This window comes from Ceratotherium simum, chromosome X (assembly GCF_057802395.1).
Source record: "Ceratotherium simum simum isolate JZ-2026a chromosome X, ASM5780239v1, whole genome shotgun sequence".
Taxonomy (NCBI): domain Eukaryota; kingdom Metazoa; phylum Chordata; class Mammalia; order Perissodactyla; family Rhinocerotidae; genus Ceratotherium; species Ceratotherium simum.
Genome location: NC_141940.1, coordinates 16,378,173 through 16,403,618, shown reverse-complemented (window position 1 = coordinate 16,403,618; position 25,446 = coordinate 16,378,173). Strand labels below are relative to the sequence as shown.

The 25,446-nt window shown below is 40.0% G+C and overlaps 1 protein-coding gene across 5 annotated transcripts in view; it reads right to left on the bottom strand.

Annotated features, from left to right (window-relative positions):
- MAP7D3 (MAP7 domain containing 3) overlaps positions 1-25,234 on the bottom strand; it is a 34,442-nt gene extending 9,208 nt beyond the window's left edge. For 2 of the 5 annotated variants that reach the window (XM_087426730.1, XM_087426727.1), the window contains exons 1-12: positions 25,073-25,233; positions 18,800-18,898; positions 18,623-18,706; positions 17,341-17,504; positions 14,158-14,272; positions 13,188-13,292; positions 9,960-10,055; positions 8,734-8,859; positions 4,190-5,637; positions 3,495-3,619; positions 3,020-3,222; positions 793-925 (exon numbers count right to left, since the gene is read on the bottom strand). In XM_087426730.1, coding sequence (XP_087282856.1) covers positions 793-925; positions 3,020-3,222; positions 3,495-3,619; positions 4,190-5,637; positions 8,734-8,859; positions 9,960-10,055; positions 13,188-13,292; positions 14,158-14,272; positions 17,341-17,504; positions 18,623-18,706; positions 18,800-18,898; positions 25,073-25,133 — 2,759 coding nt within the window. In that variant the 5' untranslated portion in view covers positions 25,134-25,233. Of the gene's footprint in view, positions 1-792; positions 926-3,019; positions 3,223-3,494; positions 3,620-4,189; positions 5,638-8,733; positions 8,860-9,959; positions 10,056-13,187; positions 13,293-14,157; positions 14,273-17,340; positions 17,505-18,622; positions 18,707-18,799; positions 18,899-25,072 lie in introns of all 5 variants that reach the window. The other 3 variants (XM_087426726.1, XM_087426728.1, XM_087426729.1) reach the window with 3 other exon arrangements.
- Positions 25,235-25,446: the final 212 nt, after the last annotated feature.

Genomic DNA, 25,446 nt, shown 5'->3' with positions numbered 1-25,446 from the left:
ATGAAGCAATGAATAACATTCTTCAAGTTATAGTTTTTTGCTATTCACAATATCCCCTTCTCCTCCTTTCTCCTAAACTCATATAAAGTATATGAAAAGCACACGATTATATTTCAAAAACACTTAATACTTAAAAACAAAGTCAGGACTGTAGTTACTCTTTGCAGGCAGTGGACAGAGGTTTACATTACAGGGCCCCAAATCAAATGGGCCTCAAGATTGAGGATCAAGAAACCTTTAGATTGAGTTAGAACGCACACAACTGTACATGAGATTTGTTGCCCACAGGAAATCCTTCCAACAATGACTGATGAGATTCAGGTGTCACAAAGGTCATTGGAAAGCGCCCCTAGTAAAACATGAGGCAGTACACTTTCCAGGTTTATAAATTCTAAAGTTACAAAAGCCTTTTGAAATAAAGAAAGGGGCTGACATGAGTGAATGCCAAGAGAAAGCATCTTGTGTGATCACTCGGGTGCTGCTGCTGAGGAACGGGTCCCTGACACGAGTCCAGGTCTCCGTATGTATCTTTATAGCTCACCTTACTTAATGACACACGACACAGGGAGACTAAAGAGGACCATACCATCAACTACACACCAGCGTCCTCTCTGCTTGAAATCCTTCCTACACATGTTTAGAAGGCAACGAGTAATTTCCAATTCACACTGAAGAAAAACTCAGTTACTCTTTGAGAATTTATAATATATCTAACTTGAGGATAAATTTTGACTTTCAAAATTTGGGCCCCAGCCAAGATTTATATTATAGAAAGGATGATTTTGTGCCAACCTTTGCTCCATTTCTTTTTGTAGTCTTTCTTCTTCTTTTTCTCTTTGTTCACGAGCAAGGCGTCGTTTTTCTGCCAAGATTTTTGTTGCCTCCTCAGCATTCATAGTCCCTGGTGTGCTTTTATTACCAGACTCTAGTTCAAATTAACATGTAAAACAGTTTAGGGAACTTACTGCCTCTAAGCCCAACACAGAGGTGCAAGACAACCAACAGTATTAAAAAACCCAACAATATGTACATGGCCTGAAATTTATAAATAACAAGCAATCTATAAATGATTATATAACAGATTTTGTTCAAAACCCCAACTCTCTCTCCAACAACAGAAGTAGCATTTTATTTCTTTTTAACAACTACTTGTTCCAAAATGAAATAATGTACTTCTACTTTGGTTTAGCTGTTCTAAGAAACCTGACTAAATTGACCTGATGGGAAAAATGATTAAGATATATTGAATAGGGCCGGCCCCGTGGCTTAGCGGTTAAGTGCGCGCGCTCCGCTGCTGGCGGCCCGGGTTCGGATCCTGGGCGCGCACCGACGCACTGCTTCTCCGGCCATGCTGAGGCCGCGTCCCACATACAGCAACTAGAAGGATGTGCAGCTATGACATACAACTATCTACTGGGGCTTTGGGGGGAAAAATAATAAATAAATAAAATCTTTAAAAAAAAAAAAAAAAGATATATTGAATATAGAGGAAGATGAGCTTATGCTTGGCCCAAATGAAGTATAAAAATCTTACATACTCGACTAAACAAAAATATATCCAACATACATTTTGAAATTTGTGCATCATTTTTACTAAATAATTACTGTTTAGCTAACCGTTGATAATAGTACATTACTATATTTGGTTGATCATTAAGAGGCTAACTGTAGATAACCAAAGAAACCAAGACTATCAGTAAAATAAGGTGACCACATGGAAGCATATTATATTTTAGTCCATGTGACTAATTTCTTTATTTTAAATAAACCACATAAGAAAATGAAGATTTTAAGACATCAGGAATGAATAATTTATAATAAAAAGATTGTTTCTGTTACAAAGAATTCATTGTGGAATTCCTTCAAACAGCAAAATTTCCTACCATATTTTTATTTTATTTTATTTTATTTTATTTTTGTGAGGAAGATCAGCCCTGAGCTAACACCCATGCTAATTCTCCTTTTTGCTGAGGAAGACCGGCTCTGAGCGAACATCTATTGCCAATCCTCCTCCTTTTTTTCCCCAAAGCCCCAGTAGATAGTTGTATGTCATAGTTGCACATCTTTCTTGTTGCTGTATGTGGGACGCAGCCTCAGCATGGCCGGAGAAGTGGTGCCTTGGTGCGTGCCCAGGATCCGAACCCGCACCGCCAGTAGCGGAGCACACGCACTTAACCGCTAAGCCACAGGGCCGGCTCTTTCCTATTTAAAATTAAGCATACTTAAAATTAAGTAATGCCCATGGTTATTAAGAAGGCATGTGGGGGCTGGCCCCGTGGCGTAGTGGTTAAGAGCGCACGCTCCGCTGCTGGCGGCCTGGGTTCAGATCCCGCGCGTGCACGGATACACCACTTGCCAGGCCATGCTGTGGTGGCGTCCCATATAAAGTGGAGGAAGATGGGCACGGATGTTAGCCCAGGGCCAGTCTTCCTCAGCAAAAAAAGAGGAAGATACGCATGGATGTTAGCTCAGGGCTGATATTCCTCACAAAAAAAAAAAAAAAAGAAAGAAACTATTAAAAACACATTTAAAAAGAATGCATGTGATAGGCAAAATACCACTATGCTACTTTCAGGAACCCATATACTGCCCAGACACACATTATGGCCTATGTATAGAAACTGACTTACAGCTCCTGATAGAAACCTGCTCAGCCACAAATGACTAGATATGCTCTCTCCAAGGATGGCAAGTACCTTAGGGCCATTCACAGAACCATCCACTATCAGAGCTGGAAGGAACCGTAGGGATCACCTAGACCAACGTGTTCATCCAACCGGTACTTTTAACATCAGTTCCAAAAAGGGATTTTCCAAACCAATGAGGGGGTGGGGGTGAGTAAGAAGCTCTGGCAAGGACAAGTAAGCAATGTGCCGGTGATTGATTAGGTTCTCTTTATCTAAAAGAAAGCTCACCCCCTAAAGTTCTCTGAATTGGGGAATAAAATGAAGTTGACCATCCCAAGCTACCTTAAGATTTTCTGTGTTGCCAAAATAAACTTCTTAGAGAAGGAACTTACCTTCATAGGTCATATGCTTTTGGCTTATAGCCTCAGAGCTGTTAGTGGTTTTAGAAATTGCTTCTCTTTTCCTTCCCGTAGTATTTAATGCATTTTGTGCAATTAGGTTACGCTGAACAGGAATTATTTTAGAGGAAGGAGAAGATTGTCCTGATTGCTTTGACATGAGTGAAGGTGATGGGGGGCGATTCTTTTGAACTTGCCTGTTGGGAAAAATTAATAGTTAATGGAGGAAATCAATATGGTTTTGTAATAAATATGTGCTAATTAATTTTTAGTGTACCATTTCATAAAATATGTCTTGATATTAGAAGATAATGGTATTTTATGATAGCAAAGGTAAATACATTTTTAAAGGTTTTTTTCTTTATATTTATGTTACCATGCATACTACATTATTTCGTTTATGAAACACTGATGTGAAATTTATCCTGGTAAAATACCTATCAGGAACAGTTGCAAATAAGCTACTTACTTAGCACTGACAGGGGAGAGCGGATGCAACCCACTTGCAGGAGATGACCTTCTGTAACACAGTACGTGCGATGATGGGCGCTTCTTGGTAACAGAGTTTGAGGCTTGTTTGTCCACTTGTGATTTCTGAACAGATCAACACCATCAGATAAGAAATTACTAGCATTTACCTTACTGCAGCTGGCTTTCCTTTTTAAGAGAAAAATATTCTGAAGAAAATACAATTATAGTTCCTTAAACTCCCAATTTTCCTTTCATGCATGAGAATTAGGTACAGAGATACATTCTCCCAGACTAACAACTCATATTATACAGTTCAAGAAGGTCATGGGAAATAATTAATTTAAAAGAAGTCTTTTACTTCAAAACCTAATTCTATTTCTAAATCCCAAGGGTCTGCAGTATTTCTCAAAAACTATTTCTTCAGTTTAGAAATATAGTTCATATAAACTGTTACATTTTCTCCCTCCTACTAAAAGTTAACTAATATTTCAGCTTTGGGGGGAAACTCTGGTACAATAAATATCATAGAATTTTAAATAATTAAAGTGAATTATCCTATTTTATTAATTTTCTTGCAGAATGCTATAAATAAAAATAAGTTGCTTATGTTGTGAAACCTGACCTATCATAATCTACACAACTAAATATACAGATCTTAACAGAAAATTGGTCAATAAAAGGCACTTGACAAACCTGTGGAGAGTCTCTCACTTTCACTTTGGAAGATGTTTCCACGCTCACCTCTGGGGGCGCTTCCACACTCGCCTTGGAGAGCGCTTCCATGCTAGCCTTGGGTAGGGCTTCCACACTAGCCTCAGGGGACACTTCCACGCTTGCCTCAGGTGACGCATCCACGCTTGCCTCAGGTGACACTTCCATGCTCGTCTTGGGTAGGGCTTCCACACTAGCCTCAGGGGACACTTCCACGCTTGCCTCAGGTGACACATCCACGCTTGCCTCAGGTGACACTTCCATGCTCATCTTGGGTAGGGCTTCCACACTAGCCTCAGGGGATACTTCCACGCTTGCCTCAGGTGACACTTCCATGCTTGTCTTGGGTAGGGCTTCCATGCTAGCCTCAGGGGACATTTCCATGCTTGTCTTGGGGAGAGCTTCCACACTAGCCTCAGGGGACACTTCCACGTTTGCCTCAGGTGACGCATCCACGCTTGCCTCAGGTGACACTTCCATGCTCGTCTTGGGTAGGGCTTCCATGCTAGCCTCAGATGAAGCTTCCATGCTTGCCTTGGGGAGGGCTTCCACACTAGCCTCAGGTGACCCGTCCACGCTTGCCTCAGGTGACACTTCCATGCTTGTCTTGGGTAGGGCTTCCATGCTAGCCTCAGAGGACATTTCCATGCTTGTCTTGGGGAGAGCTTCCACACTAGCCTCAGGGGACACTTCCACGTTTGCCTCAGGTGACGCATCCACGCTTGCCTCAGGTGACACTTCCATGCTCGTCTTGGGTAGGGCTTCCATGCTAGCCTCAGATGATGCTTCCATGCTTGCCTTGGGGAGGGCTTCCACACTAGCCTCAGGTGACCCGTCCACGCTTGCCTCAGATGACATTCCCATGCTTAACTTGGGGAGGGCTTCCACACTAGTCTTGGGGGATACTTCCACGCTAGCCTCAGGGGATGCTTCCACACTTGCCTCAGAAGATACTTCCACACTCACCTCGAGGGATGAGTCCATGCTCACTTCGGGGGACGGATCCACGCTCACCTCCAGGGACGAATCCACACTCACCTCAGGTGATTCCAAGCTCACCTCAGGCGATTCCACACTCTCAGGGGATGCTTCCACACTTGCCTCGGGGCTTGCTTCCATGCTTGCCTCTGAAGTTGCTTCCATGCTCGCCTTGGGGGGAGCTTCAACACTCGCTTCGGGGGGTGTTCCCGTGCTCACATCGAGGGGTGCTTCCACACTCACCTTAGGGGCCGCTTCCAAGCTTGTCTTAGGGAACACTTCCACGCTTGCCTTAGGGGGTGCTTCCAGGCTCACCTCAGAAGGTGTTTCTACATTCTCCTGGGAAGGAGTTGCTCCTGTTAACTTGGGAAGCACTATGGTATTCTTCAATTCATCACTGCTATGGCTATGCAAGGGCACGTGTATATACTGGATTAACGCATTGTGGACGCCTGTGGGTGAATGAGGACAAAGAGTGAAATTCCATACAGTTAGAAATTTGACAAGACAGAAACATACCGTGTATAAGAACAGGAAGAGAAAAGAGAGTTTATTAGGAAATCACAGGGATTATATACAACACAGAAGTATTTAGTGAAATGAATCACAGACACAGGAGAGAAGCATCCCAAAGTCAGTACTTCAAAAGCGCCACCACCAATAGGGAGGCATTGTGAAAGCAACAGTCCACTACAGATGAAAATAAGATGCTTCTCCAAAGTCGATGTTTGCAATAAGCCATTTCTGTTTTAACCACACTATAGTTCAGAACGATTTTCATGGAAAATTACAAGATCTTCAACACTTTTTAAAAGCAGTCTAAACAACTTCATCAGGGCCAGAGATCTTATCATTATAGGTGATTATAGAAGACACTCTACATATGATTGCTTTAGAAGAGAATGTAAAAAAGAGCATCTTCTCACCCATATTAAAAATTGCAATAAGACATTAATCAGAATGAGCTGGATCTCCAAGGTCTCTCCCAGCTTTAACAATCTAAATATTTTTTTCCTGACAAATGGACAAAAATGATAATACTCAGTACTAGCTAAGATGGAAGAAAGTGACAATACCAATGTTGGGAACCAGGCAACCTCATACACTGCTGGTGGGAGTGTGAATTTATATACGCTCCCTGGGGGGCATTTGGGCAATAATGCATCAAAAGCCATTTTAAAAAGTACATACTCTTTGTTCCAACAATTTCACTTCAGGTTTATCCTTAGGAAAAAATGAGATAAATAAATGAAGATGTATGTACAAGGTTACTTATTACAGCATTGTTCATAATATTGAAACAATTGAAAATATAATTCAAATATTCAACAGGAAATTTGGACTACACTAAGGTAGTCATTAAGAGTAATAATATGTAATTTGGGGGCACAGAAAATGGTATATATTGAGTTTAAACCAAAGCAGGTTTTGACCCCATTTTGTGAAAAAAATACATAAATGCAAAGAAAAATATTCAGTTATCAGTGAGTATTGGGATAATAGGGAATTATATTTAAAAAAATTTTTTTTTTAAAGATTTTATTTATTTATTTATTTTCCCCCCAAAGCCCCAGTAGACAGTTGTATGTCATAGCTGCACATCCTTCTAGTTGCTGTATGTGGGACGCGGCTTCAGCATGGCCGGAGAAGCGGTGCGTTGGTGCGTGCCTGGGATCCAAACCCGGCCCGCCAGCAGCGGAGCGCGCGCACTTAACCGCTAAGCCACGGGGCCAGCCCTAAAAATTTTTTTATACTAAATATTTATTGCTTGTATGATAAAGAAAATAAACATTATTAAAAAGGTATCTGGTGGTGGCTTTCTTAAGACTTGATAAATCTGTCACTTCATTTTAAATACGGATGGTGGGCCGGTCCAGTGGCTTAGAGGTTAAGTGCACGCGCTCCGCTGCTGGCAGCCCGGGTTCGGATCCTGGGCGCGCACTGACGCACCGCTTGTCCGGCCATGCTCAGGCTGCATCCCATATACAGCAACTAGAAGGATGTGCAACTATGACATACAACTATCTACTGGGGCTTTGGGGAAAAAAAGGGAGGAGGATTGGCAATAGATGTTAGCTCAGAGCCGGTCTTCCTCAGCAAAAAGAGGAGGATTAGCATGGATGTTAGCTCAGGGCTGATCTTCCTCACAAAAAATAAATAAATAAATAAATAAATAAATAAATAAATAAGGGTGGTAAATATTTACATGATCTCATCAAATAATTAAAATAGAACAAATTACCAGAGACTGACTACTTATGGATAAAAAAATTTGACTAAATTAAATGTTATTTTTCAGTCCCTCACTTTTGGTGGAGAAAGCATTTTATTTACATATCTGCATGTGCCTAAACAGTCACATTATTTAACACCAACAATTTGTTCTACAGGAAATATAGTAAGTATAATAACTAGATTTCTATGAGCTATAGAAATTTAAGACAAAATATTGAATTTTTTTATAGGAGTAATATATTAAGCTAAAATGAAAGTAATTAGAAATATCTTACAATAGATTGGGGGGAGACTGGCAGAAAATAATCTGACATATATACAACTGGGTATAAACAAAGTCAGGAATTTGAACCAAAAAAAGTAAGGCTGCCTACCAGAAAGTCTGTGACAGCATTTTGAGTTATTTTACTAATCATATGACTATTGACAGAAAAAAAGCCAAGGGGGTAGGATATATTCTGGAAAGGAAAAAGTGGAGGAAAAGAATAAGGGGAATAATGCATTAGAGCTCTCCATTATTGACTTCTTACTATCCACCAGTGTATCTAACATTCTATAAGCTCTAAATGAGAAAATCCATATAACCCTAAAGATTTGTTTTATTTTACTAACAATCTTTATGTTCTTAATTAAAAGCTTAAGTGCAGGGGGCCGGCTGGGTAGTGCAAGCAGTTAAGTGCACGCACTCCACTGCGGCAGCCCGGGGTTCGCTGGTTCAGATCCCGGGCGCGCACCGACACACTGCTTGGCAAGCCGTGCTGTGGCGGCGTCCCATATAAAGTGGAGGAAGATGGGCACGGATGTTAGCCCAGGGCCAGTCTTCCTCAGCAAAAAAAGAGGAGGATTGGCAGTTGTTAGCACAGGGCTGATCTCCTCACAAAAAAAAAAAAAAAAAAAAAAAAAAAAGCTTAAGAGCAGCTCAATGTTATTCTTCCATATTTTAGGAAAAAAAGGAGAGTGGAGTAAGAAGCTTTCTCCCTTGATATTACTTAGGTTTTCCTATACTTTTAAAATCCAGTACTTTTTACAGTACTGTGACACATTTAAGCATAGGTCAAGAAACCCAGAGAGCCTCAAAATTTAACAACAGCCAAAATTACCTCCTTATCCTATAAATTACCTATTACCCAGATAACTACTCTATCATACTAAAAGTCATTAAATACACAACATAAAATGTTGAGTAGAATCACTCATTTGGGAACTATTGATTCGAATTCTTTTTATGCCTTACTGCAATGAATTAAGTGATGCAACCTATTTTTTAAGTGCAGATACTAACCCTTTCAGGCTTTCTACCCTATGCCTGTTACCTGGAGTATCTTTTCCAGGGATTGATAATGAAGCAGCACTTTTGCTCCTGGCTATTGATGCTTTTGTTGGGGCGAGCAGGCGTGTGATTAAATTATTCTCCCGAACATTGGTGTACAGCTGACGAGCTAAATCATGAGAACAAACAAAAAGGATTCAATTTGAAGTCTCACAAATAAATGCAAAGCAAGAAAGAGCAATGTGAACTGCTGCAAATAACTTTCCCAGCCTAAAAGTAGAGGCAATGAGAGCAACACATACATAATAGGATTGAACACTGCCACCTGACTGAACGGCATTGTCGGGAAGAGAGTACCTGAATCAAGGGGCAAAGGCCCTAGCATCCCACAAGAACCCCAGTGAAGGAGTCTAGGCGATATATTTAACAGAACCATACCCAATGTATGGCGTCTCTACGGAGCAGCTCACATATGGAGGAAAAAGCTGTATAGGCCGAAACAACTTGGACGTGGATTCCCACAGATATCTGCCACTGAGAGTCATACCAGTCAAGTCTATTGCCAAAAGCTGCAAGGGATTGACTGAATTCTTTTGTTCAAAGTGAATCTTGTTATAGATATCTTGCTCCAATAAATTTTTATGTTCAGAAAGGTCCCTGTGACAATGGCATTTGTTATAATAGGATTTGACCTGAATCAATTAAGTGGAGAGTCTTCTGTAAGTGAATGGTTCGGTAGGAAACAAAAAGCAACAATCATGTTTGACAGGGAAGAGTTACGGGGGAAGGCATTAGAAAGAAACTACTTTAAATAAAGCACTTTGGTAATAATTATGAAATTTTGTGTGCAATAATCAGCAGTGAAAACATGCACAAAGCATAGATGTAGGTAATGCTATGAAGCAACAGAGCAAAGCTTCGAAGCTCAAAGTGTGGCCAGTAATTTAGAACTTCAAAATGCAAACTGATGAAATGTGTGAAGGGAATCGAGTCCTGCAGTACAAATCTATCTATAGCAGCATCTGTGATCTAGTTCCTCAACTTCATTATAGACCCCTTGCTCAGATGATGGCAGAATGATAGATTTCATTTAAAGACAGACTCTTCTGGCTTCAGCCAAATGAACATGGCACCAAAGTACATTTTTGAGTTAAAGAAGGGATTATTTTGGCTTCCAATTTTAGGAATGACTTTTCAAGCAACTGAACGTCAACATGAACACATCTCTTTTAAACCATTATTTAAGATTGGTACTTAGAAATAACTAACCAACTGGTTTTTCTTCTACTTGTTCTGTTTCTGTAGATGAATTTACTTTGCTATCTCTTCTATTCAAGGATGAGCTTCTCCTCTTTTCTGTTTTTTCTGCAGATCAAGGGCAAAGAAATATTATTTTTTACAAACTGTTTAAATATATTATTTCAGGAGTAATCCACTCCTTTTTACAAACATTTTTTTTTATCTTCTTTACTCTTGCTTATATAAGAATTTATTTAAATTTCAAATATTATGTAGAGACTCCACGTCCCCAAACTTAAAAACTAGTTTACTCTTTAAGTTACCTGAAATGAAATAAAATTATTTAGAAAACGGTAAAAATTAAGAGGGAAAATGTCTGATACTACCTGACAACATCCAAGTTCATTAGAAATATACAACTTTTAATTCTGGACACAATCCATGACATCTATTAGTAAAGTAATTTATACTTTAGTTATAACTAGTATTTTTTTAAACAAAAATGATCATTAGCATTTGGTATAGACATCACAATTTTAGCAACTCAAACTATTCATAAAGAAAAATAATCTGTTTTGTGTAGATACTTTTCCATTTCCCCTGAAATATTCTGACTCAGAATACTGAGGAATGTATTTAAAAAATAACTTCTCTTTTGGGGATCTGTAAATTACAGTACATATTGACAATACAGCGTCATTTGAAAATTCTTGAATTGATAATGTAATTGAGCAACATGAACCACAGAGGTGTAATCAATTCAATCATGTGATTATATCACATATCCTTTATTATCATACTGCAAGAAATGACAAAATAGTGTGAATGGTTATTATGAGTCAGCAGTGAGCAGAAGAAAAACAGACTATTTGAATCAGTCAAGATTTTTTTCTTTCTTTCTTTTTTTTTTTTTTTTTTGCTGAGGAAGATTCGCCCTCAGCTAACATCTGTGCCAATCTTCCTCTATTTTGTATGTGGGCTGCCACCACAGCATGGCCACTGACGAGTGGTGTAGGTCAGTGCCCACGAACTGAACCCAGGCCGCCAAAGTGGAGTGTGCCAAACTTAACCACCAGGCCACAAGGCCTGCCCCTGAATCAGCCAAGATTTAAAACAGGGCTATTTAAAATATTACGGGTTAGATTATGAACTTCATTTGAGTTTGAAATGTTCATCTCTCTGGATTGAACAGGTTTCATTTCAATTTGAAGGGATTTTAAAAAGGTAAGCCACTGCCAATATTGATTTTATTTTCCCTGGAATCACTAATTACAGCATTCATCATTTTAGAGTGTGCAACATACTGTACCTTTGAGCAAGTTATTTCACAAAGTGTTTTCCACACAAACCTCCTTATATTAAAAACCAGTAATGAAATCATTTAAAAAGTTTCTTGGAACTGCTCCTTCAGTGCAATTTCACTAATTATTACCTTGCAAGTCATCACCTGTCCCTTCTCTTTATATGTCTAATTAATATGGCAAGTAGACATATTAACAAAAGCATACTAGTGTTTGCTCATTTTATTGAAAATGTAATAAATGTCTGTGGAAGAAATCTTTGCTAATTCCTCAAAGCAATTAGATAGGAAAACGTAGTCAATACTTGTAAAACAATTAAGATATATTAAAATGTAAACATGACATTGCAATGAATGTTATCTAATTTTTCTAAAGGGTTGAGTTGGTAAAAAATCAATTAGCTTTATCACATGTCAAGCATGGTGCTAGAGAAAAATGTTCCCACAGTAATCTGTGAATGAACCCGGGCTATACATAAAAGTGCTTTGGGAAAGCATATTGAGGGTGGGGGTGGTAAGTGGATCAACTTTCGTTAAAACATCAGAAGAGCAAATGTTTTGCACCCAGACTGACAAATAACAAAAGACCTCTCAAGCTCCTGGCTGGAAATTGTAAGAGTCCTGAAAGTACAAATAACACATAATGTAAGTGTGAACAAAACAAAAATCCTTTAACATATTAAAGTTATAATGTTTAGGCAAAAATGGAAATCCTTCCCATGAAGTTAACCACTGCTACAATTAATTATGCTTTAAATGAGATCCAGAATCTCTTGCTTTACTGGAATTTTATAGCAATCACATTGCTCAAAAAAATGTCAAAGCCCCTAAACAATACAAAAGAAACATTTTTAAATTCCAACTATAATTATGCCTTTTTTTCAATTCACAAGGCACAAAAGTGGTATTTTTTCTTTTTTAATGGCTAAGTTTGAGGGAATGATGTGCAATATGTTTGCCATGTCTTTTTCCTGCTAAGATCAATACTGTTTTTTCCTTTGGAAAGAAAAAAATATTTTTTTCTTGATTGATGAGTATGGTTGACTAATTCATTTCAATTATCAGTGAGAAGCACCATGTGCTACAAGCCAGAAGTGGTCACTGACACACACTCAGGTAAAGATTTTTTTTAATAAGGAACACTAATTAAAATGGCAAACACCAGGAGCAAAAGGTATTTGAAGTATCCACAGAAGATAACTCTGTTTTATTTTAAAGAAGACTGCATTACCACTACAAAGAGTTATAAAAAGTGGAGCTTAGCGATACTTCTCTCATTAAACAGTTATCACTTTATTTGCTTTGGGGGAAAACATGGACTTCTTAGTGAAATGTACCATTTAAATATCATGATCCATCTAACAAATGACCAAAATATAAATCAAAAAAGCATGGTAAAATGGAAATCATTGAATTTCGTGGGGTCTTAACTATAAAACTAGGAAGGTAACTATACTTGCCTGCCAACTTTACAAGGTTGTTGTGAATAACAAATATGACATATGTGAAGCAGATCAACCTGGCCACTGCTATATATAGGCTATTATTTTCCTTAAATTAGGTAATATTCATGAAACTTAATGGAAATTGAATGACTAGTCTAACTAGTCCCTAAAGAAAACAATTTCATTTATAGGTCACATAGAATATGAATTTTAAAATAAATTATTGTGTCACTTAATGGTAATGCCTTTTGGTGAAAATATGCTTCAGTTTGGACTACCTGAGCCCAAAAAACCCATCTGATATGATTAATACACAAATCACAAAACACAGATTTATACTGATGAAAATACAAAACAGTAATGATCATTTCTATCTACTGTAAAACAATGTGGTGTTCTTTTGAAATAAATCTAAATGTTCCACAACCTAAATAAGTGGTATTGTAAAAATCCGTAGAAAGAATTGATTTCATTGGTTTGAAATTCAGTAGAATACATGAAATAACTACTTACTCTTGACAACAGAATTTTGAAGACCTGCAGATGATGTAGACATTTGTTTGTGTAAACCGGAAGTCTCCTGTTCAAGTTTTTCAGTAGATATAGAACGTCTATTGGCTGAGAAAAGATAGAGTATTTACTCATATTTAAAGAAAGTATCATTAGCTAAAACAAAATGAGTTTGTGATGTAGTTCTATGGCACGTAAACGTGCATTTATTAGGTACACAATGTTCATTATCAGTCATGCCTTACAAACTATATAAATTCAATTTATGTTGTATGAAATTGTGTAGAATTATGTCCATACATAGGAAAATTTACAGTACATCAACAGTAAACAGGGCAGGCAATTTATTTTTAAAATATGCATTAGATAAAGCTGTGTAAAGAGTATTAATTAATTATTAATCTTTCTTATACTGATTACAAGTTTATTCTATTTTATTTTGTGAGGAAGATCAGCCCTGAGCTAACATCCATGCTAATCCTCCTCTTTTTGCTGAGGAAGATCAGCTCTGAGCTAACATCTATTGCCAATCCTCCTCCTTTTTTTTTCCCCCGAAAGCCCCAGTAGATAGTTGTGTGTCATAGTTGCACATCCTTCTAGTTGCTGTATGTGGGACGCAGCCTCAGCATGGCCGGAGAAGCAGTGCATCGGTGCACACCCGGGATCCGAACCTGGGCCACCAGTAGCGGAGCGCACGCACTTAACCGCTAAGCCATGGGGCCGGCCCTGATTACAAGTTTAAATGGTAAGATTTTGGATATACTGGACAAAATTATAAAATGTCATCTGTTTCTTTTGCAATGTCACATGACACAAATTTAAATATAAATTGACTGTGCCCAAAGAATACACGGCAGCATTTTCATTTAGGATACAAAGCTCAAAACCTTGTCGTAAATGCAACCTTATACTAAGAGCCAATATTTAACTACGAACATGAATGAACTTGAAGTTTAACAGTTGTATTAATTACCAGTTTTACTCTCAGAGTTTACTGTCATAGGCCCTTCCCATGACCATCTTTTTTGACGATGATCGACACGGTTGCTCCGTTCCAACGTGCGATAAAGAACGGCTCTGAATTTCTCCTATTTAAAATAAATGCCAACAAATTTTTACACGTTCATTATATTGGTTAGTATAATTTTGATCTGTGGTTATAAAACAACCCCATCACCACATTTTTGTATCAGGTAAAAGTTAGAAAATAATTGGAGACATGGCTCAAGTATCAATCAATATCAGTGCTTCTCCTGAATAACTTAGGTTTTAATCTTATGGATCTGAATTAAGGAACTGATCACGCTTCCCTCTTTGCTTATATCACTAGGAAGTTCAGGACCAAATTTGTAGCCTATTTCTAGCAGTTATTCCAAGACTGAGTGGTATACTTTTGTGTATGCTAATCATACCTTATATGTTATTATTTTCCTACTTTAATTTTCCCCTCTGCTTGATTCCCTCAACCATTTATCTTATCATCTGGTTGTGGCAAATGTTTTTTAAAATACACCTTAAATTCTTTGTAGAATGAGGCAGGAAAAAAATCAACTAACACATCTAAGTGAAATCGATGCCAGAGTTACCTATTATACCCACAATGTAACATCTGGAATTCTGGTGTTAACTAATAAAGTTTTAAAAAAGATAATCAATGTGTTTGTCTTAACCTCAACTTCAATTTAAACTGCTCGGGATGACAGCTATACAAATGTAAATGCCATACAGTGGCAGAACAACTCCACTGTCATAAATGAGTGGCACAGTTTTCTTTTTGAAGATATTTCTCAGCCCTGCGCTACAACAAACCATGGACTAGATCAGCTCAGCAAATCAATTTCAGGGCCAGAAGGTTTTCTCTTCTTTCCTGACAACAACCATTTCATAGCAACATCACCCTTACAGTGTCCCCACCATTTCTCTGAGGGCAAAGAGGGTAAACATACTGGAAAGGTGGGGTAAACATACTGGAAAGGTGGAGAGTTGTCCATATCATCTGAGAAGAAAAGCAACTGTAATTCTCCAAATAAAATGTATTTAATGGCAATAGTTTAAAATTATATTTTCTAACAGAAAGTAAGTTGTTCTAAATTACTTAGAAACCCAGAAAGTATAATAAATACTAAAAACAGAGATGAATCTTGTCTTGTTAAAGCATTTCTGATTCATAAGAATTCCATCCTGCTGTCTCCAAATGCACTGAACCTCTGTGCTCTGTCAGGTTCCTTCTTGCATCTGTGGCTCATTCGTAAGCTCCTGTCCTAGCTCAGATCTATCTCCTGTCCACACTTGCCCCTCCTCAGCACCACCGAGTTTGGGGTTTTTTCCCTGCTCTACGGAATTATTCTTTTTTTCTATGTGCAGCCTACTTACAGTGCCCCATGGTCCCTGCTCTGTCTGAGGCTCCCCCACACTAGCTCTCTGGGGTTGATTCCCTTTTGCCTTCGCTCCTCGTCTTTCTGCCTCTTCTCCTACCACGTCTCTGGCTCCCTGTCTGTCTGCAGGTCATTTTGTTGCATTCTCTTCTTTTCTCTGTGTTGGCTCTCTCAGGCTCCTCTTTCTGTAAGATGGTCTTTTTTCTCAGTCCCTGGGACTGCCTCTCTCCTCCAGCAACCCTCCCCCACTCTGCACACACAGTTTTCTATTTTACTTTCTTTGGTTCTTTGTCTTTACTCAGTGAATTCTCTCTCTCTGGCCTTCATTCTCTTTACCACAGTTAAGTACAGTAAGAAAATGTTTCCCAGGGGAAGACAGAGAATAACAGAAATTCTGAATGAGAGTCCATCAAATACTGGAATGTGAAAAAAGCGTATAAACAACCACAGCAAAAGGTTCGGAAAGACAGAGAGAAAGTGGCAGTGGACCATGGATGGGGAAGAAATGGCATGACAACAGTCCTAGAACAAGGAAGATCCCCATATGGGAGCAGGGGATGGGGGTGAAGCATGTGCGAGAGCAACCATGTGCACAAGTATCTGTGTGCACAAGTTAACTGTGTGCACAAGTAAGGAGGAAATGTGAGCACAACAGAGAAAGACATAGAGAAGGCGGTTCATGGGGACAAATGGAACCAAAGAGAAAAGGAGAGAAAAAGAAATTTAAAAATTAGAGCAACAGAAAAAGAGAGGGAGATAAAAACACACACAGTGAGAGAACAACAGGCAGAAAGTCCAAAGATGTGGAGAGAGAAACAGAGAAGCTAAGACAAAGAGAGCAGAAAGAAAAGTGAGGTGCCTCAGGCAGAAAAGAGCCAGAGTCAGAAAGAACCAGAAGATAGAATGAGACTTATTTAGGGACACTTGAGAGTCACTGAAATAAAGAAAAAGAGAGAATGCCAGTAAGAAAGAGAATAATGTCACAGAGAACATGCCAGACTCAGAAGAAGGAGTCAAGGATACTCAGGATAAAGCAGTGGAATGACCTACAGAGAAGGTGCCAGAGAGAATCATACAGAATGAGACAGGTAGCCAGATGCCCAAGTATAAACAAAAAAAGACAGACTGAAGAGGGACAGAAGGGAAAGAGAGGGCCTAACAAAGGCAGTGACTCATAACAACAGAGTGTCAAAAGACACCAAAAGAGTCCAGAAAGGAAAAGAGAGCAGCAGGACCACAAAACAACAGAGAAAGAAAGGGAATGTGAGGAACACGAGGGAGAGAGCAAGCGCACACAGGAGGGAGCCAGGGGATTACGTCAGGGAGCGAGTGTGCGGATCTGGTCGGTTGGGAGTCAGTCACACAATCAGAGGAGTTGTGAGAAGTACCCAGTCAGATGAGGGCCTATCACAGAAGGCCTGAAGGTGGGTCTGTGAATTCCAGGCAATGGGACAACACCTAATGCTTTTTGGTAGGACAGAGAGCCACTCAGAGCAAACCCCGGGCCACAGGCCCCCTGCGTGCCAAGCCCTGAGGGTGGAGAGGGCTCTCTTCTTGGACCTGCAAGGATTCTCTTGACCTCACTACTGGGCCAAAACTCAGGGATCTGATCAGGACAGGGGCAAGAGCCTCTAACGTGGAAGGGAAGAAGAAAGGAAGAATTGGGATTTGGTTCCCTTTCCACAGGATGGACCAGTAAAGGCAGAGAAGGGCTAAGAAACAAGTATTCTAGACCCAGGCAATATTGTATCATCTGATTAACGGACTAGAAAGATACGTACCCTTTCTTCCTGTAATTTTTGTTTTCTTTTTTCTTCTGCGGATATTCTCCGCTGTTCATCCTTTTCTTTTTGTTCTCTCAGCTTCCGCTGTTTCTCTTCCATTTGTTTTTCATATTGGATCTTGGACTTTCTTTCTTTTTCAAGTAGTTGCATTTCTTTATTAGCTGAAATATTCCAAATATAAGATGTAAGAGCCAAGAAAACATTTAAGTTTTCCGCATTACACATAGAGGAGGAAAAAGTTGATATAGCTCATTCTCTTTCTTAAAAATAATATAACCTGTGCTAATAACTAAAGATTTATTATATAAGTGAACAGAGATGGCCACCAAAGAATCATTTTCACTGGGTGTTCATTTAACTCCAGAGAACTGAATTGGCTTAGATGACTCTCATCCTGTCTGAACTAAAATTCCAAATTAAGAAGAAATATTTTCTTTCATGCAATGTTTCTGCTGATTTGAGGTGAGGTCAAACCCCACTAGATTAACATGCTGTACATTAAAATAAGACTTAAAAAAACCACATGGCCAGAATATATGTTTCTTTCCCCTTCTAGTAGGAAACTTCTTTCAAGGGTCTCATCTATACAGCCCATTATTAAGCATGCCAGTTAGTGGGCTTAGTCACATACCACATTACCAAACAGCTTGATGTTTTCCTATATACAAATTGCCCCTCACTAAAGCCTGGAGAGTATCTATGCAGTTGTAAAATACTCTCCTAAAGAGCTACAGGAAGAAACAGCTCCTCACCAAAACAAACATAATGATTTTCCATTTGAATGCAGTTGAGCACTAGTTTTGTCAGTGGATTTACAAGACCAGAGGAGAAAAATACATAGTTGCAAAAGCATCCTCTCAAGGTGCAGAGATTATTCTTTTAGATCCTTATTGATAAAGTTACACTTGAGAAGCACAGCAGGGAAACATAATGCATCTATGTTAAGATTATTAGCAACTTCACTTCCATTTTTAGAATCATTTTTACTGAAATCCCATTTTGTTTGTTTCCACAAATGTTGAAGTTTTCATACCTTAGTTTTCAGAAAATTAAAGCTAATAAATACTACTTCAAAAATTAAACAATTTAATCAAATATTTTTCACGGGCGTTCTTTATCTGATTTAGTATAAGCATTTAATCCAATATAATACATACTATAATAAGTATCATCTAGCACATAAACAGATTAGGAAAAGTAAGTAAAACCACTTTGGAAATATACAACCTTAACATAAAATTAATTCATTTTGATTTTTAAAAAAATGTCTAAAACATACCATCTTGCTGTCTTTTCTTCTCCTCCCTGCGCTCTTTTGCTAACCTTTGTTTCATATCATTTTTAAGGACAGATCCATCTATCACTAAAAAAAAAACAAAGAATATAGTCAGACATTAATAGGATATCAAATTTTAATGACAATTTGACATCTATCAACACATTCTAGAAGTTATACCTGGCTTAAATGCTGATCTTATATTTGAGGATTGGGATGGAAAAGAGCTGAAGCCACTCTGACTCCGTCTTTCTTCAGCAATGGCATGAGCAGCAGCAACTAAAATACAGGGAGATAAAGAAAAGGGATTCAATATTAAGAATATAAACCGCTAATACAGGGGGGCGGCAAAGCAGAGACAGTGTATCTTTGACGATAAAGGACAGCATCTCTTCTACAAGGCAAAATAATGACAGATTAATCTGGGTCAACGACAAGGACATACTGAGTACCTACGATGTTCAACAATAACTTAACAAAGAATGAAAAGCGTTTACTATGGATGTGCCAGCATATTTGCGGACATAAAGAGAGAGTTGTTAGTGGGCGCAAGCTTGTGGATGAGTAGGAGCTAATGATGAAGCTTTCAAAAATGCCTCAGACAAGACATTACACCAAGTACTAGAAAAACTGAGCTGGCAAGGAATTGGAAAAAATGTTTCACCATAAATTGGGAATTTAGTAAAGCAAAGATTTGGAGTTTATGGATCTGAATTTGGAAGCAAAAGTGTCAACACTGAGATCCTCAAAGATTGGGCCCAATATTAATGAGGACATTTATAAATTACCCAGATCAGGGGCTTTCTACCCTGGCGGCATACTGGAGTCACCTAACGTTGCTTTAAAAAAATTAGCAATGCCTGTCCCTCCCCGCCCCCACTCTCTGCGGGTGGAGACCAGGCGGTCTGCAGTTGCTAAAAGCTCTATTCCGATGCCAAGTGAAGGCAGAAAACCACTCAAGGAGTTTCCAATGAGATGGGATTAGTCTAGGTAGAAAAATGTCAAGCAAACAAATATAAATTATACAATATAAATTTACACAGGTCTTGTGTAACCAGGCAGAAAAGAGGTAAATAAACTTCAATAAGGGTCAAATATAAGATTGGGGAACACAATTTGATGGAAAGTAAGAAAAACTAAAATTCCAGGATGATATATGATATGATATATATATGCTGATATATCATATGATATATATGATATGATAACATACAACTTATTACAGGGGATTCCCTGAATCCTTTAATTCCAAGTATGGCTGTATCTAAAATGCCCCCACAATACTGGGCATCTTCAGGAAGGATCTGGAGAATAACACTGAAAACTCTCTTCTACTCCTGTATAAAAGCACAGGAAATATGCCCCTGCAATACTGCATACAATTCTGGTTTCTATATATTAAGAAAAACATAACAGTTAAAGACGAGTAATTAAAATAATTAAGGGAAGAGAGGAGCTGTTGTACTCATAGAATGAATGGAGTCTGGATGTTAGTTGCTACTGAGGAAAGATATCCGGGAGTCATGTTACAGAGTAACCTTGACAGTGATGTCACAATTGCTGCCATAAGGTTCGCCACTTCAAAAGGGAAAAAGGATTTTTTTTTTTACCCCAGAGACCTAACACCTCAGATAATCCATGACCTAGCTAAATTTGAAGATTAGACTCTTCTCAGCCTCCTTAAAAATTCAACTACCGGCAATTTTGTGGACCCCCAATTATCCTCTGAATTTGAGTACCAGTGTATTAAGAAAAATTCTTAAATATACTCTCTAAATTAATTAAGCCCTCTTACATATGCCCCTCCCACTCGCAACATTTCTATGTGAGCACAGAGAAAACAACAGTTGTTTTTGCACATTCGGTTTAATGAGGTAATAATATCAGATTCGATTTTTTTTGACTTTTATATCCAAATTCTTACTGGCCAGAAATACACTAACCAGAAGGACAGGTTCTAAAAATGATTTAAGTTGCCCAGGGAACGGGAGAAAGCCCTTATGTCTGAACCTAACAGAGTGAACATTTTATTCAACTCCATTGAATGAGGGAATTTACTTACCATTCATTTGCAAGTAAGAGTAAGGTGCAGTAAGTATACTACAGTATTTCTGTAGTTCTTCTACTAATTCTAAATCCCAAATTAAATTTAAAAGTTACCTTTTGCCTGGAGATTAAATAAGAAAATGTGTAGAGTTTATTACTAAAACTGAATTATGAATCTTCATCTGTATTTACAGTACTTTCCTAAAAACTGCCATAACAAATAATATGTATCACTTCACCATTTACAAAGTTCGTTTCATTTGTATTACCTCATTAAATTCTCATAACAATCCTAGAGTGGATATCATTATCCCCTCCCCCATTTTTTTTACAAATGAGAAAACTGAACATAACTTTCCCAGATCACACAGGTAATAACTGGTGAAGCCAGAACTTGATTCAACTGTAGATTAAGAAGCAACTTTATTTTGAAATATTACATAATCATCAAGAACCAGACTGTACAAAACCCATATTAACCTTTTTTTTAAACATTGTTTTTCCTTGAGATGAGTTCTCTTTTTTTTTTATAATTTTATTTATTTATTTTTCCCCCCAAAGCCCCAGTAGATAGTTGTATGTCATAGCTGCACATCCTTCTAGTTGCTCTACGTGGGACGCGGCCTCAGCATGGCCGGAGAAGCGGTGCGTCGGTGCGCGCCCGGGATCCTAACCCGGGCCGCCAGCAGCAGAGCACGAGCACTTAACCGCTAAGCCACGGGGCCGGCCCCACATTAATCTTTATATGACTTAATTCATTATTCTCACCTCAGCTACTTCTAAGGTTACTTGTGTTTAAAATATCACAAAGAAGGAATCAAGATCTAAATGTATAAAGTTGATTCAACAATAAATAAATGAAACATATGGGTTTTGGTTTAAAATATACTTTGAAAATACAGCAATGTAAAGATTTTAAAATAAAGCATTTACCTTTTTTTTTTAAGACAGCACTATTATGCTGTGGCTAAGAAAGGTCTATGTTTAGAGAAAATGTGTGAAAGACATTATAAGAAGAAAACCATTCTCATCCTTTGAGGGGAAAACTTACAAATTCCATCATCCTGGTTATCTAGCCCAATAAAAGCCTCATAATGAAATGAACCAAAAGTAGGGGCCACTAGGATGTCCAAGCTAAAGAATGCTTTACATTTAATAGATTTTCTAAAAGATGTCACTGAAATTTTGAGGCTCCTTTTGGACATAAAGCATTTTAGCTCATTACTGACTTTAATATAGTGGAAAATTTCTGCTTCTCTCCCGGACCCCTCCTTCCTCAACACACACACACACACATACACACACACGCACACGACCTGTGTCACCAGAGCTCTGCTCCAGTAGGGCCAGCTAAATGCAAGAAAGGAAGAACACTTCTCCATGACAACTAGTTCAAGAATGGTAATAATCTTCCTAAGGCTGCACCCCAGCACAATCTCCCCCAAATGCTTCATCTCATGAGATGTCAATGATAAATACTCTTCCCAATACTATTCAGCAATTTTATATTGTCTGCCACAGCTGTTGCTCTTGAACTCACTCAGAATTCAACATAAAATCTGTAGCCCCACCTCTCCATGATCTTTCCTCCCCAAGATCCTTTCTTCTGTACTCAGAAATATTAGATCACATAAACTAGTATTTTTATTAGGTAGCAAAGGGTGTAGATTGCAAAAAATGATTGAAAGGTTTTATTATTATAAAAAGGGCTACAGTTGTGGCAGAGATCATACTAAGAAACTAACTGTGACAGATTAATAGATTTAGTGCTATTCACTGTTATTTGGATAACAGAATAGAAAGAAGCAATTGCCAGCAAGTCCTATCTTGAGTGGCTGGATGTAGTGCTGCAAAGTGCCCGCTGGGGGGTCTAGCAGTCGACTCTCTTCCTGCAGCCCAGTCTCTGACCTTTCCCACAGCTGCTGGCCCTGTCCTGGATCCACCCTCATTCAAAGAAAAGCAGTTGGGAGTGGTGTGATCCCCGGCAGATCCATTCCACCCATACCAAGGATCTCTCTTCATGGCCTTATGACAGAGCACACGTCATTAGGCCAGGGAGAGGGTGAGAAAATATTAAGGAAAAATAGGAAACCAAAGAAATCTGCAATCAGGGAACCACAAAAATATGGCAGATGCACCGAGTTTTGCCAAAAAAGCAACAGTCATAGGGCTGAAAGTTCTGGAAGACCCCTAAATTCAACCCAAAGATAGCATGTCTTGAAGAAAATCAGAGACACTTTCCTACCATTTAGAGCCGTCTATAATGGAATGGCTACTTGGAAAAACACGAAGCTCCCCATTAGAGTACACATTCCAGTTGTAGAAGCTGCCCAGGATTTTACAGCTGGGCCTCTGGATGCTGGACTCAATAATCTTAGGGTTTCTCCAGCTCTAAAAATGCTATGATGATCTGCCTGGCAGTCTTAGTACCTTTTTCTGCATTTGTAGAAAGTATTATTTTAATAATTTATTTTCAACTGAGAAATCATTTGCGAATTTAGAAAAACAAGAAGGGAAAGGTGACGAGTCGGGCCAAGTTTCTTATGCTCGTCTGGTTCAAACAGTCACATAAATTTTTATTTTACAACAATTCTGTATAAAAATATGAAACGTGTTTTGTTAAAATAAGTGTATTTCCTTGGTATACTACAATCTTAGCACAGCGCCATGCACAGAAAACATAACTCAATAAATGTATATAATAAATATATGTAGACTGTACTGTGTGCCTAAAGAAGTTACTTGTCCAGGATAGTGTTTTAACTCTTGCAGCCAGACTCCCAGGAGACGAAATTGACCAGACTAATAGATTTAGAGCTACTCACTGTTATTTGGATAACAGAATAAAAAGAAGCAATTGGCACAAAGTGGCAAAACATTTCATTGACTCCTTGCCCCCTTCAGGAAAAGGCTGAGACCGTGAGGGCAGTTCTAGTCCAGCTGGTGCTCTGTGAAAGCCGAACATGTGACATTTTCAATTCCTAACATGAAATGGGTAGCAGGGACGTCAAGTAGGGTTCTGGATTAAGCCTTTTGTGCATGGCTTTAAGTTTTTGGTTTGAAATACTGTGCATTCAAGCAGCTATCCCATACAAAAATTTGACATACTTTTCAACATTCAATATACAAATGCTTTTGGGGGTTATGCAGAATGCTGGTTAATTTAAACCACTGAAATAAACCAAAGTCAGAGAGCCTTAGGCGTCAATGAGCAATAAAACGATCTGAATTAATGGCACGCTCTCGCTCTAGGTGAACGGTAACAAGATAGAGACAGAAAAAAAAAGTTTTTCTCCCTATGGAATAATCAAAGTGTATTTGCTTCTGACACATTCTTTGGGGAGTTGATTCAAAGCGTTCTTTAGTAACAGAAGCCTCCCAATTGCAGCCAATCTAATTTTTCAACTGCAAATGGAAAAATCCCTAAGGATTTCAATAAGATCGTTTTATTCAAGCTCACATAGGAGGAAATACTGCCTGATACAGGCTAAAAGCAACCTCCGACAAGCAAGAAATACATACTATCTCGCTCACGTAGTGGAGCCGTCTCCTGGGCTAAGCAATGCGCTGCCAAATTTTATAAAATTAACGATTCTAGGGGAAAATAACTTTTCGGCGATGGGACTCGTTTAGGAGAAAGCACTGTGAAGTGCTGATTCCCGTTCAGTTCAGCCTAGGGTCAGTAAGATGTCCCACGGAAGGTGACATCTTGGCGCAGTCATGTGCTACAGCAGGCAAATCAGGAGAAGCAGAGAGCTAAGTTTCTTCCCAACTTTGCAAGCAAGGGGCTCCCAAGACTCCCTCCTCACCTGACCTTGACCGGGAGGGTGCGGAAGGGAAGCCTTTGGGAGAGCCGAGGATTGCGATCGTGGGAGAGGATTAAAGCGCGAGCGCCCGGGCAGAGGGAAAATTCCCAACTACCCGTGCCTGGAAGGGCTGCCCCGGCCTCGGGGGCGGTCCCCGCGCGCCGGGTCTGGGCGGGCGCCCGCACATCCCGGGCAGCGGCGCGTCCGTTCCGGCGGCTGCGCGGGCCTCCACCGCCCCCAACGGCAGGCGGGGCTCGGGCCCGTCCGCGGGGACCGGGGTTCCAGGCCCCCCGCCCCGGCAGCGCCCGTTAGTTCCCTCGCGCCCCGCCCGCGGGGTTCGGCCGTTGGCGGTGGCAGTTGGGCCGCTGGCTGCGGGACTTCGGCCGTTGGCGGCGCTGGCCGGCCGTTTCCTCTCCTGCCCCCGTCCCACAACGGCTACCCGTCCCGTCCCAGGGGGCTCCGGCGGGGGTGAGGGAACGACCGGACGGCGCGGGCGACTCCGCAGTAAAGTTTTCTGGCGCCCGCTACGCCGCTCCAACGGTCCCCAGGGCCCCGGGAACCCCGCCTCCCGATCCTCCCCGGGAGCTGCCGTCCCGCTCACCCATCCGTTCCCGCATCCCCCTCAGGGATGTGCTACTGCCGGCGCCGGCACGGTCCGCCATCTTCCGAGCAGCCGAGCCCGGAGCCGCTGGCGGCGCTGGGGCCCCAGTGCGCAGGCTCCGGCGCGGCCGCCGCTTCGGCCGTGGCCGCGGCGCCGGGGGGCGGGGCCGGGCGGGGCCCGAAGACCCGCCGCGCCCTCGTCGGACCCTCGAAGTCGGCAGGGCTGCTCCTCACGCACCACGTCGTAACGCGCTGGGCAGCGACCACCTTGTCTAAAGAAACCCTCTCCTGCGTTCTGCCTCTCCCCTACCCCGGTCCTAGGGGCCAGCCAATCATCACCCGGCTTGCCCATCCAACATTCCTTTTTCCCTTTCA